The sequence below is a fragment of the Colossoma macropomum genome, unplaced genomic scaffold (genome assembly GCF_904425465.1).
Source record: "Colossoma macropomum unplaced genomic scaffold, Colossoma_macropomum, whole genome shotgun sequence".
NCBI lineage: Eukaryota > Metazoa > Chordata > Actinopteri > Characiformes > Serrasalmidae > Colossoma > Colossoma macropomum.
The window spans coordinates 129,228-147,245 of NW_023495516.1; the positions used below are offsets into that span (position 1 = coordinate 129,228).

Below are 18,018 nucleotides of genomic sequence, written 5' to 3' on the forward strand. Positions count from 1 at the left end.
TGGCAAGTTTAAAAAACGTGTGGTTCTGGACCTCTGCTTGGGGGATTGTGGTAGCAGTTGTGGACTGAAGCAGAAGGCGAGGGAGGAAAAAAAAAAAGTAAGATTTTTTTTAATTAAAATTTTTTCCGAAATAGATTAACAGAATAATTACATCACACCTTGCTGCATAAGGGGCTGAGTAACCACAGACCGGTCGGATTGCCCAATGTCCATCCCTGAAAGCGCCTACCATGGGCATGCATACGTCAGAACTGGACTTTGAAGCAATGAATGAAGTTCACCTGGTCTGATAAGACTCAGTGAAGGGAGCGTAATGTTCTGGGCAATGATCTCCTGGGAAACCCTTGGTCCAGGCATTTGTGTGGACATCAGTTTCATACATACCACCTACTTAAACATTGTTGTAGACCAGGTACACCTCTTCATAGCAATGATATGCCCTGATGGCAGCGGCCTCTTTCAGTAGGGGAATGCGCCATGCCACACTACACATGTTGTTTGGGAATGGTTTGAGGAACATGATGAAGATTGTCAAGGTGTTGCCCTGGCCTCCAAATTTCCCAGACCTCAGTCTGATTAAGCATCTGTGGGATGTCCTGGAATAACAAGTTTGATTGAACATCTTGTCAGACACCACAGGGTCAGAGGTCTTGTAGAACCTGGGTCAGAGCAGTTTTGGTGGCACCCAGTGGACCAACAGCATCTTAGGCAAGTCATAATGTTTTGGCTCATCGGTGTACATGATTTTGATTAATTCTAAGACACAAATAATGTCTTGTGCAGATTTTGCTTTCTTCAGCTGTTGTGCACTTCACTGCTGGAATATGAAGAAAGATCAGCTTCATAAAGTCAGAAATGAATGCAGCGCTTCAAAAATTTCAAATTTATTGAGACAAGTTGAGAGAACAGTATTCCACTATGGGACAATATGAGCTTTTCAAATACATAGTACATTACACAATATCTTTACTGTGACCTTATAATGTATACACTGCTGCACAAATGTTTGGAATCAGTGTTTAAGCCAGAACTGAATTTGCCATGCAGTAATAAAATGCAATGATCAGGGATGGAAGCCTCTAAAATATCACAATGGCTCAATTATTATTTTTAGGAAACAATTCAATGCACTATGAAATCGCAAATTTCACACAGATTTGATTAGATTTAGGTGCAATGTAAATTATTTTTGAAAATACACAGAATGCACAGTATTGAAATAATAATACACCAAGCTCTGTATTCAGAACTACATGTATATATTTCAACAGAAATGTTAAAAATAAGATAGATAGATAGATAGATAGATAGATACATAGATAGATAGATAGATAGATAGATAGATCCTTCTGGACCAGTTTGACCACCATGGAGCTTCTCGCTATACAACGCTGTGCAAACCTCATTTGCATGAACTGACCTTTATCATGCAGGTGAGGAATCAACAGCTACTTAAATTGCAGGCTACTACTGCCCAAGCCACCCAACTACCACACTAGACAAAGCTTTATGGTTTGTATTGGGTATTTTAACATTGTTTCCATACTTAAGGCACTGGTACACTCTATAATCAAAAAAGATGTTAACTGCAAGTTAAAACCTGTGGACTTTTAATGTTTAATGAGATATGCTCCACAGCGGTCAATGTAGTGCCTTAGTGAAAAACATTGTCATTATTATGCAAAGGCATTTTTTTATGGATAACCTCATTTTTCAGCATAAAAGTTTCTTTCCAAAATCTTTATCTTATGATCTGACTTGCTGCATGTGACTTTGTACAGTCTGCCACAGAATATGGCCAAGATTTAATTTACAAAATCGTGTGCAGTGTGCCCTGCAATATACATACAAGACCACTGTTATTGCATAGTCTACAATGGGCTTTATAATCCCAATTCAAGCGCACAAGTGTTAGCTTGCATGTAAATTAACGACCTCATAATTCAGAGGACCCAATGACATTTGTGTGAAACATACATATGGCAAAACAAATCAAGTTTGAAACTTTTTTGTTTATCACAAGGTGAGACAGTTTTTTTAAAAATACCATTAATTTTTCCCATAGGCAAAATGAGCCTAGACCTGGAGTTTCTTATTTTGGGCTTTGGGACTACAAAATAGCGACACACATCTATTAGGGCTTGAAGAATGCTACAGGAAATTGATTGCAAACATCCAGCAGAGGGAACTGTTATTTGTTACCTCATAATCGGTAAAAGGAAAACAACACACTGTGCTTTTAATGCCTTTCTGTACACACCAATGTTTTATTTTGGCCAGAAAATAAATGTGTACTTCATTAGAAGTCCAAGCGCACGTTGCTGGACCTCTAACTTTTTTGTTAGAATTTTTCTTATTATAATTCTTCTTCTGATATTTGCGGTAGCAAAAACACAAATTACTGTTTCTGAACAACCACTTCTCCAATTCATAAGCTAGGTTATAATAGGGTTTCAAATGATGGCTCAATAATTGGAAAAACACTGCCACTATTGGCCAATCACATATCACCAGGAATTTTACAGGTTTAGCCCTGGCCAATCATCACATTACTTGAATAGTACGTAAAGCTAGGGACTGTCTACTAACCTATGAATTTTCACAATAATTGGCTACTGGGTTATAAGCGCTATTCATGTTTCCAAAAATGAATAAAAGAACGTCGTACTGTACTTTATTATTATATTATAATGTAAAATTGAATATGAACATCTAAAAAGTTTTTAAAAAATTAAAAAATTAGCAGTGTTCCTACATGTAGTGTAAAGCCATTCTTGAAGAGTAGAAGCTATTACTACAGCAAAAGGGGTGTGGGTAGGGTTGCGAGTGGGCTGCTTGATTTCAGAAGAAACACTAGATCAGTTGGTGTCTATGTAGATTACCAAACACCCTACAGCAAACAAAAATGCCAATACTTTTATGGCTGATCAGTGGTTCACAATCCCAGTTCTGCTCTGGATCATTTTGGTCTTTCGTCCTAAGCCCTTATTAAGCTCGAAGCACTTTAAGGTTTGACTTGCTAATTTCCACACTGCATTTGACTGTGTCTAAAGCTAAGAAGGAAAAAAGGAGAAGGCACAAAGGCTACTCAGGTTCCTCACAGTCTCTGTAGTTTGAATCCATCTCATGTCACCCAAACTGAGGAACCTACACAGGACCAATGAAGAAATGGCAAACTAATAAAACAGGACAGTATGTAGTTTTTTGATCAACTCAGTTCCTTATTTTTGAAGTTACAAGTGTGAGGGGTGGTTTTGGTTGGAAAACCTTGGTCAGAGACAGTGACCAGAGTGGCTTGGTCAGATAAAGCGATGTTCTCAGGTCTCAAAGTACTTGTATATAGCAGTGACATACGTCATTACACATTGCCAGTCTGGTCTTTCGGTATGGACCATTTCATTGATATCCTAAGGAAACAAAGAGAACAATTGAGAGAGAGGGTGGGAGAGACAAAGATCTAACTGCCACTACAGTAGCTAATCTTAAAAGTCAAAAAAAGAAAAATAACCTAAAAACATAAAATGTTGACACACCAAGATACTTCAATAATTTAATAATAATAATGATATAATCACTTTTCATACTTTTTTCTTTCTTTTTTGAAGAACGTGGGTTTTTATTTATTCTTTTTTAGTTAACAGATGTAACAAATAGATTTTTACAGATTTATGGAAAATTACATATGAATATTACTGAGATTCTATAGGAGGAATGAAAGGAAAGAAAGGACAGCGCAATGCATAGATGTGTGATATCAATAGTATGGTGGACTATGCAATGATGGAGGGATAAAAAAAATCAGGGTAAGGGTAATCAAATACTGAAGAAGCATGAAAATGAATGGGTTTTATAAAAGGACTGAGGGATGAAAAAATGGATACGAGTTTAAACAGACATGTACAATCAGTATGAAATGCTGAAATAAAATAAGCTTTGAGTGAACAGCTAAAACTCTTTATAAGGTTTGGTTTGTATATCTCACAAAATAGCATTTCAAAAGTCATGATTAAGTGTTCCAGTTTTATGCTTTGCATCAGCAGCCTACCTTAAAAAATAAAATGAACGGGTTTTTCAAAGGGAGGACAAAAGACATAAAAGACAGGAAAGCAGGTTACACAAATGAGTATTTTCAGCATGAAATACATTAATGTTCTTTTGTTTAAGCAGCTGAATCTTTCTATCAGATTTTTTGGTATTAGCTTAAAAATGCATAATTAAAGTAATGAGTTACTATGAGACAATGGGGAAGAATAAAGAAAGAAAATCATATTTAGAGGATGACCATGTTCTTTCAATCAATAGCTCAATCTTTCTATCAGGTTTTATGGCTACCTTGAAAATTCAAGTGAAGGTGAAAATAAAAGGATTTCTATGGGATAATGCCTGAAGAAAACAAAGTGGTGTATATGTGAGTCAGCACAGCCTTAATGTGACTACTAAATGTGGAGGTTCTAACTTGTTAGTTATATGAACATGAGGGCATTGCAATATCAAAAGTAGTCAATAGGATGAAATGTAAGAAATGAAAATAACTGTGTAAAGGATGGCATGAAGGTGAAAAACAGACAAGCACATCGCATTCACACTCATAACCGGCACATCAAGTTTGGTAATAGCTTCAAAGCAGCCAAAACATGAACAGCTTGAAACAATGCTCCATATAGGTTTCCAAGGATAGAGGTGTAGAGGGATGAGGACAAGCAGAAATCTTTCAATAATAATAATAAATATAGCCGCAAGCGGCAATGAGCGGGTTCAAGCACGCAACAGCAGTATGGGCCCTTCTGCAGGTTTAGCCCATTAGGCCTAAAAAGGCCTCAAGCTTCTGGTTTAGGCCATTAGGCCTAAAAAGGCCTCAAGCTTTTTGTTTCGCCCATTAGGCCTAAAAAGGCCTCAAGCCTTCTATTATATTAGGCCTAAACAGGCCTCAAGCCTTTGTATAGTGAGTCTTTGTGTAGTGAAATCTTTGAATGAATAAGCCAAATTAAAAGACAAGCAGTGCAATTGTTGAAAAATTGGATCAAAATCCAGAGACTAGTTCGAAAAGTAGGGTTTTCAAACATTTATCTATTACAAAAAAACTATACAGATTTTTAATAAACATGTATAGGCAAAATTGTTTGTCCCACTGTAATACAATAGGCTCTAGGCGAAAATTATAATAATATTGTAATAACATGTAATAATATGTAAATTTTTGAAATAGCGCCCCCAGTGGTCAAATCTTTTGAAACTCGACTGGTTGTTAGAAAGTGGCTAGCTATAGACATCATTCAAGTTTGGTCATGATTGATCAATGTTAAGCCTGTCAAAAGCCTACTGAATGCTGATTGGCTGATGGCGGCCATAAATTTCAATGAATCAAATTGTACTTCAAAATTCACTTATAGTCTGTCTAGTAGATGCTACCTGCCAAGTTTCAGCTCAATCGGATGCACGGATGCTGAGAAACAGTTAATTGGCAATTGCCCCACCCACTAATGACATATGCCCACCAAAATTCATAGGCTACCACAGAATCTTGTAATAAATGTGCAGGTCAAGTTTCAATATTTAAGGCAGAAGCATTCTCCACTTATAGAGTTTTAAATGAATTATAAGCTATTTCAGAAGGGTTCATTAGCATATGGCAGCCATATTGTTTACAAAAGTCAACATTTTTTTGATAATTATTGAGATTCACACTCTTTTGAATTTTTGATACCAGAAACATGAGGATTGAGTGAAAACCCTAGAACTAGTTTGCAAAAGTAGGTTTTGCATATTATGCAAATTAGCAAAAAATCAAAGTGGGCGGAGCTAAATGGTCCAAGAGGCAAAGTTGTTTGGCTTGACCCAAGGAATCAGCCAAAAAAAGAATTTTGTCTCTACACATCATGGTGTAGAAGTTATGAAGCAAAACGTGTTTTGATGCTTTATAGCGCCCCCCTTTGGCCAATCGGGGTCATTTTTGTTGCCTGGCAAGATGCACACAAACTACATCTACCCACCAAGTTTGGTGTCTCTAGGCCTTACGGTCTGTTCTCCACAACACGTTTTTTAGGAGAAAAAGAATAATGAATATAGCCGTAAGCGGCAATGAGCGGGTCCAAGCACGCATAAGCACAAGAAACTCTCATGCACTTTAAGCCTAATAGGACTAATAAGGCCTAACACACTTTGGGCCTTCGAGGCAGAGAGGCCAAAAAGAAATCAGAGTTTATCAACAGGCCTTCATTTGTCAAGAACAATGAGCACGGGCTTTAAAACCTAATATATGTTTATATTTCAATTTACTGATCTAAAAAGGTTTGTAGAAATACATGAGTAATGGTTACATTTCTGACTTTGTTGTGTTTGCAAAGTATTTAGTTTCTCCATGTTAAAGGCTTTGACAAGCAGGACATAAACAGAACCAATGCACCCATAAGGGCCTTTTAAGCATAAAGGACCTCAGTGAAAGTGGGTCAAAATTGGTTCAAAGGTCTTCAAATGTTATGAATATTGATCAGGGACCTTTGTCAAAGATTTTCATTGAGTTTTGTTCAGATTGACCTTTTGACCTTGGTATTACAAGCTGTAGTCTTTAAATGAATAATTCAAAATACCAGAAAAGGAGCACAATTTATGATATAACATGTAATTACAAAGTCATTCAGATCAGTGAACTGAATCAAATGACACCTTATTTATCTGTAGACTTTGTAGTATTGTTGTAACAACATTTTTAAAGATTTTAGGTGTTTTTGAGTGCTAAAGCGCCCCCTATCGGCCAATTAGGAACAAATTTTGCAAGCCACATCAGAGTCTCAATGTATAAACAAACTTAAAGTTTTGAGATGTTCGGACCAAGGACTGATGAGTTATAGCAATTTAAGCTAGCAATGCTATGGCCGCAATGATTTAGTGAAGGAGGGAGACCACAATGAGCAAAAAATGGAAAATGTGCTGGATAATTATTTACCTAGAGAGGCTACAGAGTATTTCTAGACTAGGTTTGAGAAGGTAGCTTCAAATTCCACGGAGTAGTTCGAAAAGTGCTAATTTCAAACATTTGACGATTGAAAAAAAACTAAGCACTTTTTTAATAGACTTCAAATGACAAAATGGTTTGGAACACTGCACTGCATGAGGGCATCTAAGTTACTTGACCAAAAATAACAATCTGTACAAGATATACTTGATTTTCTGTAATAGCGCCCCCCCAGTGGCCAAATATTTTGAAACTTCACAGGTTGTTAGAAGGTGGTGAGACAGAGATAGATAGATATCAAGCATCATAAGGATTGGCCAATGCTAAGCCTGTCAAATGGCTGCTGAAAGCTTATTGGCCGATGGCGGCCACAAATTTAAATATTTCAAAGTGTCCTGAAAGATTCACTTATAGTCTTTGGAATAGATGGTACTTGCTAAGTTTCAACTTGATCGGATGTACGGATGCTGAGAAACAGCTACATAGCATTTACAGCGCCCCCTAATGACTTATGCACACAAAAATTGATAGGTGTCCTCAGAGTCTCTTTAGGAATAAGCCTGTCAAGTTTCAAATTTTTTGGGTGAAGGATTCTCGAGTTACAGATTTTTCAATTAAATAAGAATTACTTTGATTTTTCCAGAAGGATTAATTTGCATATGGCAGCCATTTTGAGTAAAGAATTAAAAATGTGCTGGATAATTATTGAGGTTCAGGCTCTTCTGAATTTTTTGACACCAAAAACATGAGGATTGGATGAAAACTGTAGGACTAGTTCGCAAAAGTAGGGTTCGCATATTATGCAAATTAGCTCAAAATCTAAGTGGGCGGAGCTTAATGGTCCAAATTACAAAGTTGTTTTCTTGGACCCAAGGAATCAGGAAAAAAATATGTCAGGTCTGGCAAAAATCTGGGGAAGGAATTATGGAGCCAAACGCGTCGTGTTGCGCAATAGCGCCATCTTTAGGCCGATTGGGCTCATTTCGCGAACCTGAGTAGCGGGAGGGACTACTACCTATTGACCAAGTTTCATGTCTCTAGGACTTACGGTTTGGTCTGGGCGATTCATTTTATCGGAGAAAAAGAATAATAAAAAGAAGAAATATAGCCGCAAGCGGCAATGAGCGGGTCCAAGCACGCATAAGCACAAGAAACTCTCATGCACTTTAAGCCTAATAGGACTAATAAGGCCTAACACACTTTGGGCCTTCGAGGCAGAGAGGCCAAAAAGAAATCAGAGTTTATCAACAGGCCTTCATTTGTCAAGAACAATGAGCACGGGCTTTAAAACCTAATATATGTTTATATTTCAATTTACTGATCTAAAAAGGTTTGTAGAAATACATGAGTAATGGTAACATTTCTGACTTTGTTGTGTTTGCAAAGTATTTAGTTTCTCCATGTTAAAGGCTTTGACAAGCAGGACATAAACAGAACCAATGCACCCATAAGGGCCTTTTAAGCATAAAGGACCTCAGTGAAAGTGGGTCAAAATTGGTTCAAAGGTCTTCAAATGTTATGAATATTGATCAGGGACCTTTGTCAAAGATTTTCATTGAGTTTTGTTCAGATTGACCTTTTGACCTTGGTATTACAAGCTGTAGTCTTTAAATGAATAATTCAAAATACCAGAAAAGGAGCACAATTTATGATATAACATGTAATTACAAAGTCATTCAGATCAGTGAACTGAATCAAATGACACCTTATTTATCTGTAGACTTTGTAGTATTGTTGTAACAACATTTTTAAAGATTTTAGGTGTTTTTGAGTGCTAAAGCGCCCCCTATTGGCCAATTAGGAACAAATTTTGCAAGCCACATCAGAGTCTCAATGTATAAACAAACTTAAAGTTTTGAGATGTTCGGACCAAGGACTGATGAGTTATAGCAATTTAAGCTAGCAATGCTATGGCCGCAATGATTTAGTGAAGGAGGGAGACCACAATGAGCAAAAAATGGAAAATGTGCTGGATAATTATTTACCTAGAGAGGCTACAGAGTATTTCTAGACTAGGTTTGAGAAGGTAGCTTCAAATTCCACGGAGTAGTTCGAAAAGTGCTAATTTCAAACATTTGACGATTGAAAAAAAACTAAGCACTTTTTTAATAGACTTCAAATGACAAAATGGTTTGGAACACTGCACTGCATGAGGGCATCTAAGTTACTTGACCAAAAATAACAATCTGTACAAGATATACTTGATTTTCTGTAATAGCGCCCCCCCAGTGGCCAAATATTTTGAAACTTCACAGGTTGTTAGAAGGTGGTGAGACAGAGATAGATAGATATCAAGCATCATAAGGATTGGCCAATGCTAAGCCTGTCAAATGGCTGCTGAAAGCTTATTGGCCGATGGCGGCCACAAATTTAAATATTTCAAAGTGTCCTGAAAGATTCACTTATAGTCTTTGGAATAGATGGTACTTGCTAAGTTTCAACTTGATCGGATGTACGGATGCTGAGAAACAGCTACATAGCATTTACAGCGCCCCCTAATGACTTATGCGCACAAAAATTGATAGGTGTCCTCAGAGTCTCTTTAGGAATAAACCTGTCAAGTTTCAAATTTTTTGGGTGAAGGATTCTCGAGTTACAGATTTTTCAATTAAATAAGAATTACTTTGATTTTTCCAGAAGGATTAATTTGCATATGGCAGCCATTTTGAGTAAAGAATTAAAAATGTGCTGGATAATTATTGAGGTTCAGGCTCTTCTGAATTTTTTGACACCAAAAACATGAGGATTGGATGAAAACTGTAGGACTAGTTCACAAAAGTAGGTTTCACCTATTATGCAAATTAGCTCAAAATCTAAGTGGGCGGAGCTTAATGGTCCAAATTACAAAGTTGTTTTGTTGGACCCAAGGAATCAGGAAAAAAATATGTCATGTCTGGCAAAAATCTGGGGAAGGAATTATGGAGCCAAACGCGTTGTGTTGCGCAATAGCGCCACCTTTAGGCCGATTGGGCTCATTTCGCGAACCTGAGTAGCGGGAGGGACTACTACCTATTGACCAAGTTTAATGTCTCTAGGACTTACGGTTTGGTCTGGGCGATTCGTTTTATCGGAGAAAAAGAATAATAATAATAAATATAGCCGCAAGCGGCAATGAGCGGGTTCAAGCACGCAACAGCAGTACGGGCCCTTCTGCAGGTTTTGCCCATTAGGCCTAAAAAGGCCTCAAGCTTCTGGTTTAGGCCATTAGGCCTAAAAAGGCCTCAAGCTTCAATGTATCCAAATGTCCTTATAGTCGCACTTGTAATGTGGCCCAATGATGCTGCGTGCAAAGTTTGAGCTTGATAGGTTGTACGGCTGCAGAGAAAATGCCCTGTTTTTGTTGCTCCGCCCCCTAATTACTTATGCGCACAAAAATCGAATGGCTACCTCAGAATGGGCTACCGACATGGCCTGTGAAGTTTGAAATTTTTTGACTGAAGGATTCTTGAGTTAGAGATTTTTCAATTAATTCTGAATTATTTTGAATTTGTCCAGAAGGGTTCATTTGCATATGGCAGCCATTGCTGTATGGAAAACTTAAAATGTTTTTGATAATTATTGACCTTGAGGCTCTTCTGAATTTTTTGACACCAAATGGGATGAGGATCGGGCAAAAATTGGAGGACTAGTTCGCAAAAGTAGGTTTCGCACATTTTGCAGTATTGCGAAAAATCTAAGTGGGCGGAGCTAAATAATCAAAATAGCCAAAAGGTTTATTTGGACCCATAGAACCAGGAAAAAAATATGGCTTGTCTGGCAAAAATCTGGTTTAGGAGATATAGACCCAAACGCGTTGGCCTTCGCTGTAGCGCCCCCTTGTGGTCGACTGGGCTGATTTCTTGCGCCTGAGTAGCGGGAGGGACTACTACCTATTGACCAAGTTTGGTGTCTCTAGGACTTACGGTTTGGGCTGTGCGTTCCGTTTCAGGGCAGAAAAATAATAATAATAATAAGAAGAAAAATTCTCACAATTCCAATAGGGTTCAATGCATTGCATGCTTGAACCCTAATAAGAAAAATCTTGACAATTTCAATAGGGTTCAATGCATTGCATGCTTGAACCCTAATAAATATAGCCGCAAGCGGCAATGAGCGGGTTCAAGCATGCAACGGCAGTACGGGCTCTTCTGCAGGTTTAGCCCATTAGGCCTAAAAAGGCCTCAAGCTTCTGGTTTAGGCCATTAGGCCTAAAAAGGCCTCAAGCTGTTGGTTTCGCCCATTAGGCCTAAAAAGGCCTCAAGCCTTTTATTATATTAGGCCTAAACAGGCCTCAAGCCTTTGTATAGTAAGTCTTTGTATAGTGAAATCTTTGAATGAATAAGTTAAAATAAAAAACAAGCAGTGCAATTTTTGACATAACATGTAATTAGAAAGTTGTTCATCTTAGTGGACTGAGTCACATGACACCAATTGTTTATATGTGGACCTTGTAATAACATTGTAATAGCATTTTTATTGATTTTTCAGTGTTTTTGAGTGCTGAAGCACCCCCAAAGGCCAATCTGGACCAAACTTGGCATACTCCATTAGAATCTCAATTTGTATAAATCCTCAAAGTTTGAACATGATCTGACCAATAACTGATGAGTTATAGCTAATCAAGCTAACAATGCCACGTATGCAGGAATGTAGTGATTAATCCACATGACCCTGAGTAGAAAAATCAAAATGTTTGTGATAATTATGTACCTAGAGATGCCAAAGAATTGTTCTAGACCAATTTTGAAAAGATTGGATCAAAATCCAGAGACTAGTTCAAAAAGTAGGGTTTTGAAACATTTATCTATTACAAAAAAACGATACAGATTTTTAATAAACATGTATAGGCAAAATTGTTTGTCACATGGTAATACAATAGGCTGTAGGTGAAGATTGTAATAATATTGTAATAACATGTAATAATATGTAATTTTTTGAAATAGCGCCCCCCAGTGGTCAAATCTTTTGAAACTCGACTGGTTGTTAGAAAGTGGCTAGATATAGACACCAGTCAAGTTTCGTCATGATTGGTCAATGTTAAGCCTGTCAAATGGCCTGCTGAATGCTTATTGGCCGATGGCGACCACAAATTTCGATGTATCCAAACAACCTTCAATGCACACTTGTAGACTGGCGAGAGAATGCTGGATGCAAAGTTTCAGCTTGATCGGATGTTCAGAGGCAGAGAAAATGCCCTGTTTTTGTTGCTCCGCCCCCTAATTACTTATGCGCACAAAAATCGAATGGCTACCTCAGAATGGGCTACTGACATGGCCTGTGAAGTTTGAAATTTTTTGGCTGAAGGATTCTTGAGTTACAGATTTTTCAATTAATTCTGAATTATTTTGAATTTATCCAGAAGGGTTCATTTGCATATAGCAGCCATGTTGTATGGAAAACTTGAAATGTTTTTGATAATTATTGACCAGGACACTCTTCTGAATTTTTTGACACCAAAGCCATGAGGATTGGGCAAAGATTGGAGGACTAGTACACAAAAGTAGGTTTCGCACATTTTGCAGTATTGCGAAAAATCTAAGTGGGCGGAGCTAAATAATCAAAATAGCCAAAAGGTTTATTTGGACCCATAGAACCAGGAAAAAAATATGGCTTGTCTGGCAAAAATCTGGTTTAGGAGATATAGACCCAAACGCGTTGGCCTGCGCTGTAGCGCCCCCTTGTGGCCAACTGGGCTAATTCCTTGCGCCTGAGTAGCGGGAGGGACTACTACCTATTGACCAAGTTTGGTGTCTCTAGGACTGACGGTTTGGGCTGTGCGTTCCGTTTCAGGGCAGAAAAATAATAATAATAAATATAGCCGCAAGCGGCAATGAGCGGGTTCAAGCACGCAACAGCAGTACGGGCCCTCCTGCAGGTTTAGCCCATTAGGCCTAAAAAGGCCTCAAGCTTCTGGTTTAGGCCATTAGGCCTAAAAAGGCCTCAAGGTTTTGGTTTCGCCCATTAGGCCTAAAAAGGCCTCAAGCTTTTATTATATTAAGCCTAGAAAAGCCTCAAGCCTTTGTATAGTAAGTCTTTGTATAGTGAAATCTTTGAATGAATAATCCAAAATAAAAGACAAGCAGTGCAATTTTTGACATAACATGTAATTAGAAAGTTGTTCATCTTAGTGGACTGAGTCACATGGCACCATTTGTTTATATGTGGGCCTTGTAATAACATTGTAATAGCATTTTTATTGATTTTTCAGTGTTTTTGAGTGCTGAAGGACCCCCAAAGGCCAATCTGGACCAAACTTGGTGTGCTCCATTAGAATCTCAATTTGTATAAATCCTCAAAGTTTGAACATGATCTGACCAATGACTGATGAGTTATAGCTAACCAAGCTAACAATGCCACATATGCAGGAATTTGGTGATTAATCCACATGACCCTGAGTAGAAAAGTCAAAATGTTTTTGATAATTATTTACCTAGAGATGCCACAGAATTGTTCTAGACAAACTTTGACAAAATTGGATCAAAATCCAGAGACTAGTTCGAAAAGTAGGGTTTTGAAACATTTATCTATTACAAAAAAACGATACAGATTTTTAATAAACATGTATAGGCAAAATTGTTTGTCACATGGTAATACAATAGGCTGTAGGTGAAGATTGTAATAATATTGTAATAACATGTAATAATATGTAATTTTTTGAAATAGCGCCCCCCAGTGGTCAAATCTTTTGAAACTCGACTGGTTGTTAGAAAGTGGCTAGATATAGACACCAGTCAAGTTTCGTCATGATTGGTCAATGTTAAGCCTGTCAAATGGCCTGCTGAATGCTTATTGGCCGATGGCGACCACAAATTTCGATGTATCCAAACAACCTTCAATGCACACTTGTAGACTGGCGAGAGAATGCTGGATGCAAAGTTTCAGCTTGATCGGATGTTCAGAGGCAGAGAAAATGCCCTGTTTTTGTTGCTCCGCCCCCTAATTACTTATGGACACAAAAATCGAATGGCTACCTCAGAATGGGCTACTGACATGCCCTATATAGTTTGAAATTTTTTGGCTGAAGGATTCTTGAGTTACAGATTTTTCAATTAATTCTGAATTATTTTGAATTTATCCAGAAGGGTTCATTTGCATATAGCAGCCATGTTGTATGGAAAACTTGAAATGTTTTTGATAATTATTGACCAGGACACTCTTCTGAATTTTTTGACACCAAAGCCATGAGGATTGGGCAAAGATTGGAGGACTAGTACACAAAAGTAGGTTTCGCACATTTTGCAGTATTGCGAAAAATCTAAGTGGGCGGAGCTAAATAATCAAAATAGCCAAAAGGTTTATTTGGACCCATAGAATCAGGAAAAAAATATGGCTTTTCTGGCAAAAATCTAGTTTAGGAGATATAGACCCAAACGTGTTGACCTGCGCTGTAGCGCCCCCTTGTGGCCGACTGGGCTGATTCCTTGCGCCTGAGTAGCGGGAGGGACTACTACCTATTGACCAAGTTTGGTGTCTCTAGGACTTACGGTTTGGGCTGTGCATTCCGTTTCAGGGCAGAAAAATAATAATAATAATAATAATAAATATAGCCGCAAGCGGCAATGAGCGGGTTCAAGCACGCAACAGCAGTACGGGCCCTTCTGCAGGTTTAGCCCATTAGGCCTAAAAAGGCCTCAAGCTTCTGGTTTAGGCCATTAGGCCTAAAAAGGCCTCAAGCTTTTGGTTTCGCCCATTAGGCCTAAAAAGGCCTCAAGCCTTCTATTATATTAGGCCTAAACAGGCCTCAAGCCTTTGTATAGTAAGTCTTTGTATAGTGAAATCTTTGAAAGAATAAGCCAAAATAAAAGACAAGCAGTGCAATTTTTGACATAACATGTAAATAGAAAGTTGGTCATTTTAGTGGACTGAGTCATATGACACCAATAGTTTATATGTGGACCTTGTAATAACATTGTAATAGCATTTTCATTGATTTTTCAGTGTTTTTGAGTGCTAAGGCACACCCAAAGGCCAATGTGGACCAAAATTGGCATACACCATTAGAGTCCAAATATGTATAAATCCTCAAAGTTTGGACATGATCTGACCAATGGCTGGTGAGTTATAGCTAATCAAGCTAACAATACCACGTACGCAGGAATTTAGTGATTAATCCACATGACCCTGAGTAGAAAAGTCAAAATGTTTTTGATAATTATTTACCTAGAGATGCCACAGAATTGTTCTAGACAAACTTTGACAAAATTGGATCAAAATCCAGAGACTAGTTCGAAAAGTAGGGTTTTGAAACATTTATCTATTACAAAAAAACGATACAGATTTTTAATAAACATGTATAGGCAAAATTGTTTGTCACATGGTAATACAATAGGCTGTAGGTGAAGATTGTAATAATATTGTAATAACATGTAATAATATGTAATTTTTTGAAATAGCGCCCCCCAGTGGTCAAATCTTTTGAAACTCGACTGGTTGTTAGAAAGTGGCTAGATATAGACACTAGTCAAGTTTCGTCATGATTGGTCAATGTTAAGCCTGTCAAATGGCCTGCTGAATGCTTATTGGCCGATGGCGACCACAAATTTCGATGTATCCAAACAACCTTCAATGCACACTTGTAGACTGGCGAGAGAATGCTGGATGCAAAGTTTCAGCTTGATCGGATGTTCAGAGGCAGAGAAAATGCCCTGTTTTTGTTGCTCCGCCCCCTAATTACTTATGGACACAAAAATCGAATGGCTACCTCAGAATGGGCTACTGACATGCCCTATATAGTTTGAAATTTTTTGGCTGAAGGATTCTTGAGTTACAGATTTTTCAATTAATTCTGAATTATTTTGAATTTATCCAGAAGGGTTCATTTGCATATAGCAGCCATGTTGTATGGAAAACTTGAAATGTTTTTGATAATTATTGACCAGGACACTCTTCTGAATTTTTTGACACCAAACACATGAGGATTGGGCAAAGATTGGAGGACTAGTACACAAAAGTAGGTTTCGCACATTTTGCAGTATTGCGAAAAATCTAAGTGGGCGGAGCTAAATAATCAAAATAGCCAAAAGGTTTATTTGGACCCATAGAATCAGGAAAAAAATATGGCTTTTCTGGCAAAAATCTAGTTTAGGAGATATAGACCCAAACGTGTTGACCTGCGCTGTAGCGCCCCCTTGTGGCCGACTGGGCTGATTCCTTGCGCCTGAGTAGCGGGAGGGACTACTACCTATTGACCAAGTTTGGTGTCTCTAGGACTTACGGTTTGGGCTGTGCATTCCGTTTCAGGGCAGAAAAATAATAATAATAATAATAATAATAAATATAGCCGCAAGCGGCAATGAGCGGGTTCAAGCACGCAACAGCAGTACGGGCCCTTCTGCAGGTTTAGCCCATTAGGCCTAAAAAGGCCTCAAGCTTCTGGTTTAGCCCATTAGGCCTAAAAAGGCCTCAAGCTTTTGGTTTCGCCCATTAGGCCTAAAAAGGCCTCAAGCCTTCTATTATATTAGGCCTAAACAGGCCTCAAGCCTTTGTATAGTAAGTCTTTGTATAGTGAAATCTTTGAAAGAATAAGCCAAAATAAAAGACAAGCAGTGCAATTTTTGACATAACATGTAAATAGAAAGTTGGTCATTTTAGTGGACTGAGTCATATGACACCAATAGTTTATATGTGGACCTTGTAATAACATTGTAATAGCATTTTCATTGATTTTTCAGTGTTTTTGAGTGCTAAGGCACACCCAAAGGCCAATGTGGACCAAAATTGGCATACACCATTAGAGTCCAAATATGTATAAATCCTCAAAGTTTGGACATGATCTGACCAATGGCTGGTGAGTTATAGCTAATCAAGCTAACAATACCACGTACGCAGGAATTTAGTGATTAATCCACATGACCCTGAGTAGAAAAGTCAAAATGTTTTTGATAATTATTTACTTAGAGAGGCCAAAGAATTGTTCTAGACCAATTTTGAAAATATTGGATCAAAATCCAGAGACTAGTTCAAAAAGTAGGGTTTTGAAACATTTATCTCTTACAAAAAAAGGATACAGATTTTTAATAAACATGTATAGGCAAAATTGTTTGTCACATGGTAGTACAATAGGTTGTAGGCGAAAATTGTAATAATATTGTAATAACATGTAATAATGTGTAATTTTTTGAAATAGCGCCCCCCAGTGGTCAAATCTTTTGAAACTCGACTGGTTGTTAGAAAGTGGCTAGATATAGACACTAGTCAAGTTTCGTCATGATTGGTCAATGTTAAGCCTGTCAAATGGCCTGCTGAATGCTTATTGGCCGATGGCGACCACAAATTTCGATGTATTCAATTGTCCTTCAATGCACACTTGTAGACTGGGGAGAGAATGCTGGATGCAAAGTTTCAGCTTGATCGGATGTTCAGAGGCAGAGAAAATGCCCTGTTTTTGTTGCTCCGCCCCCTAATTACTTATGGACACAAAAATCGAATGGCTACCTCAGAATGGGCTACTGACATGCCCTATATAGTTTGAAATTTTTTGGCTGAAGGATTCTTGAGTTACAGATTTTTCAATTAATTCTGAATTATTTTGAATTTATCCAGAAGGGTTCATTTGCATATAGCAGCCATGTTGTATGGAAAACTTGAAATGTTTTTGATAATTATTGACCAGGACACTCTTCTGAATTTTTTGACACCAAACACATGAGGATTGGGCAAAGATTGGAGGACTAGTACACAAAAGTAGGTTTCGCACATTTTGCAGTATTGCGAAAAATCTAAGTGGGCGGAGCTAAATAATCAAAATAGCCAAAAGGTTTATTTGGACCCATAGAATCAGGAAAAAAATATGGCTTTTCTGGCAAAAATCTAGTTTAGGAGATATAGACCCAAACGTGTTGACCTGCGCTGTAGCGCCCCCTTGTGGCCGACTGGGCTGATTCCTTGCGCCTGAGTAGCGGGAGGGACTACTACCTATTGACCAAGTTTGGTGTCTCTAGGACTTACGGTTTGGGCTGTGCATTCCGTTTCAGGGCAGAAAAATAATAATAATAATAATAATAATAAATATAGCCGCAAGCGGCAATGAGCGGGTTCAAGCACGCAACAGCAGTACGGGCCCTTCTGCAGGTTTAGCCCATTAGGCC

General features: G+C 38.0%; 1 protein-coding gene across 2 annotated transcripts in view; it reads right to left on the minus strand.

Moving 5' to 3' along the window:
* Positions 1-868: 868 nt before the first annotated feature.
* The window catches only part of specc1la (sperm antigen with calponin homology and coiled-coil domains 1-like a), a 52,234-nt gene continuing 35,084 nt past the window's right edge, over positions 869-18,018 (minus strand). For both annotated transcript variants that reach the window (XM_036562804.1, XM_036562805.1), the window contains one exon: positions 869-3,407. In XM_036562804.1, coding sequence (XP_036418697.1) covers positions 3,318-3,407 — 90 coding nt within the window. In that variant the 3' untranslated portion in view covers positions 869-3,317. The remainder of the gene's footprint in view (positions 3,408-18,018) is intronic.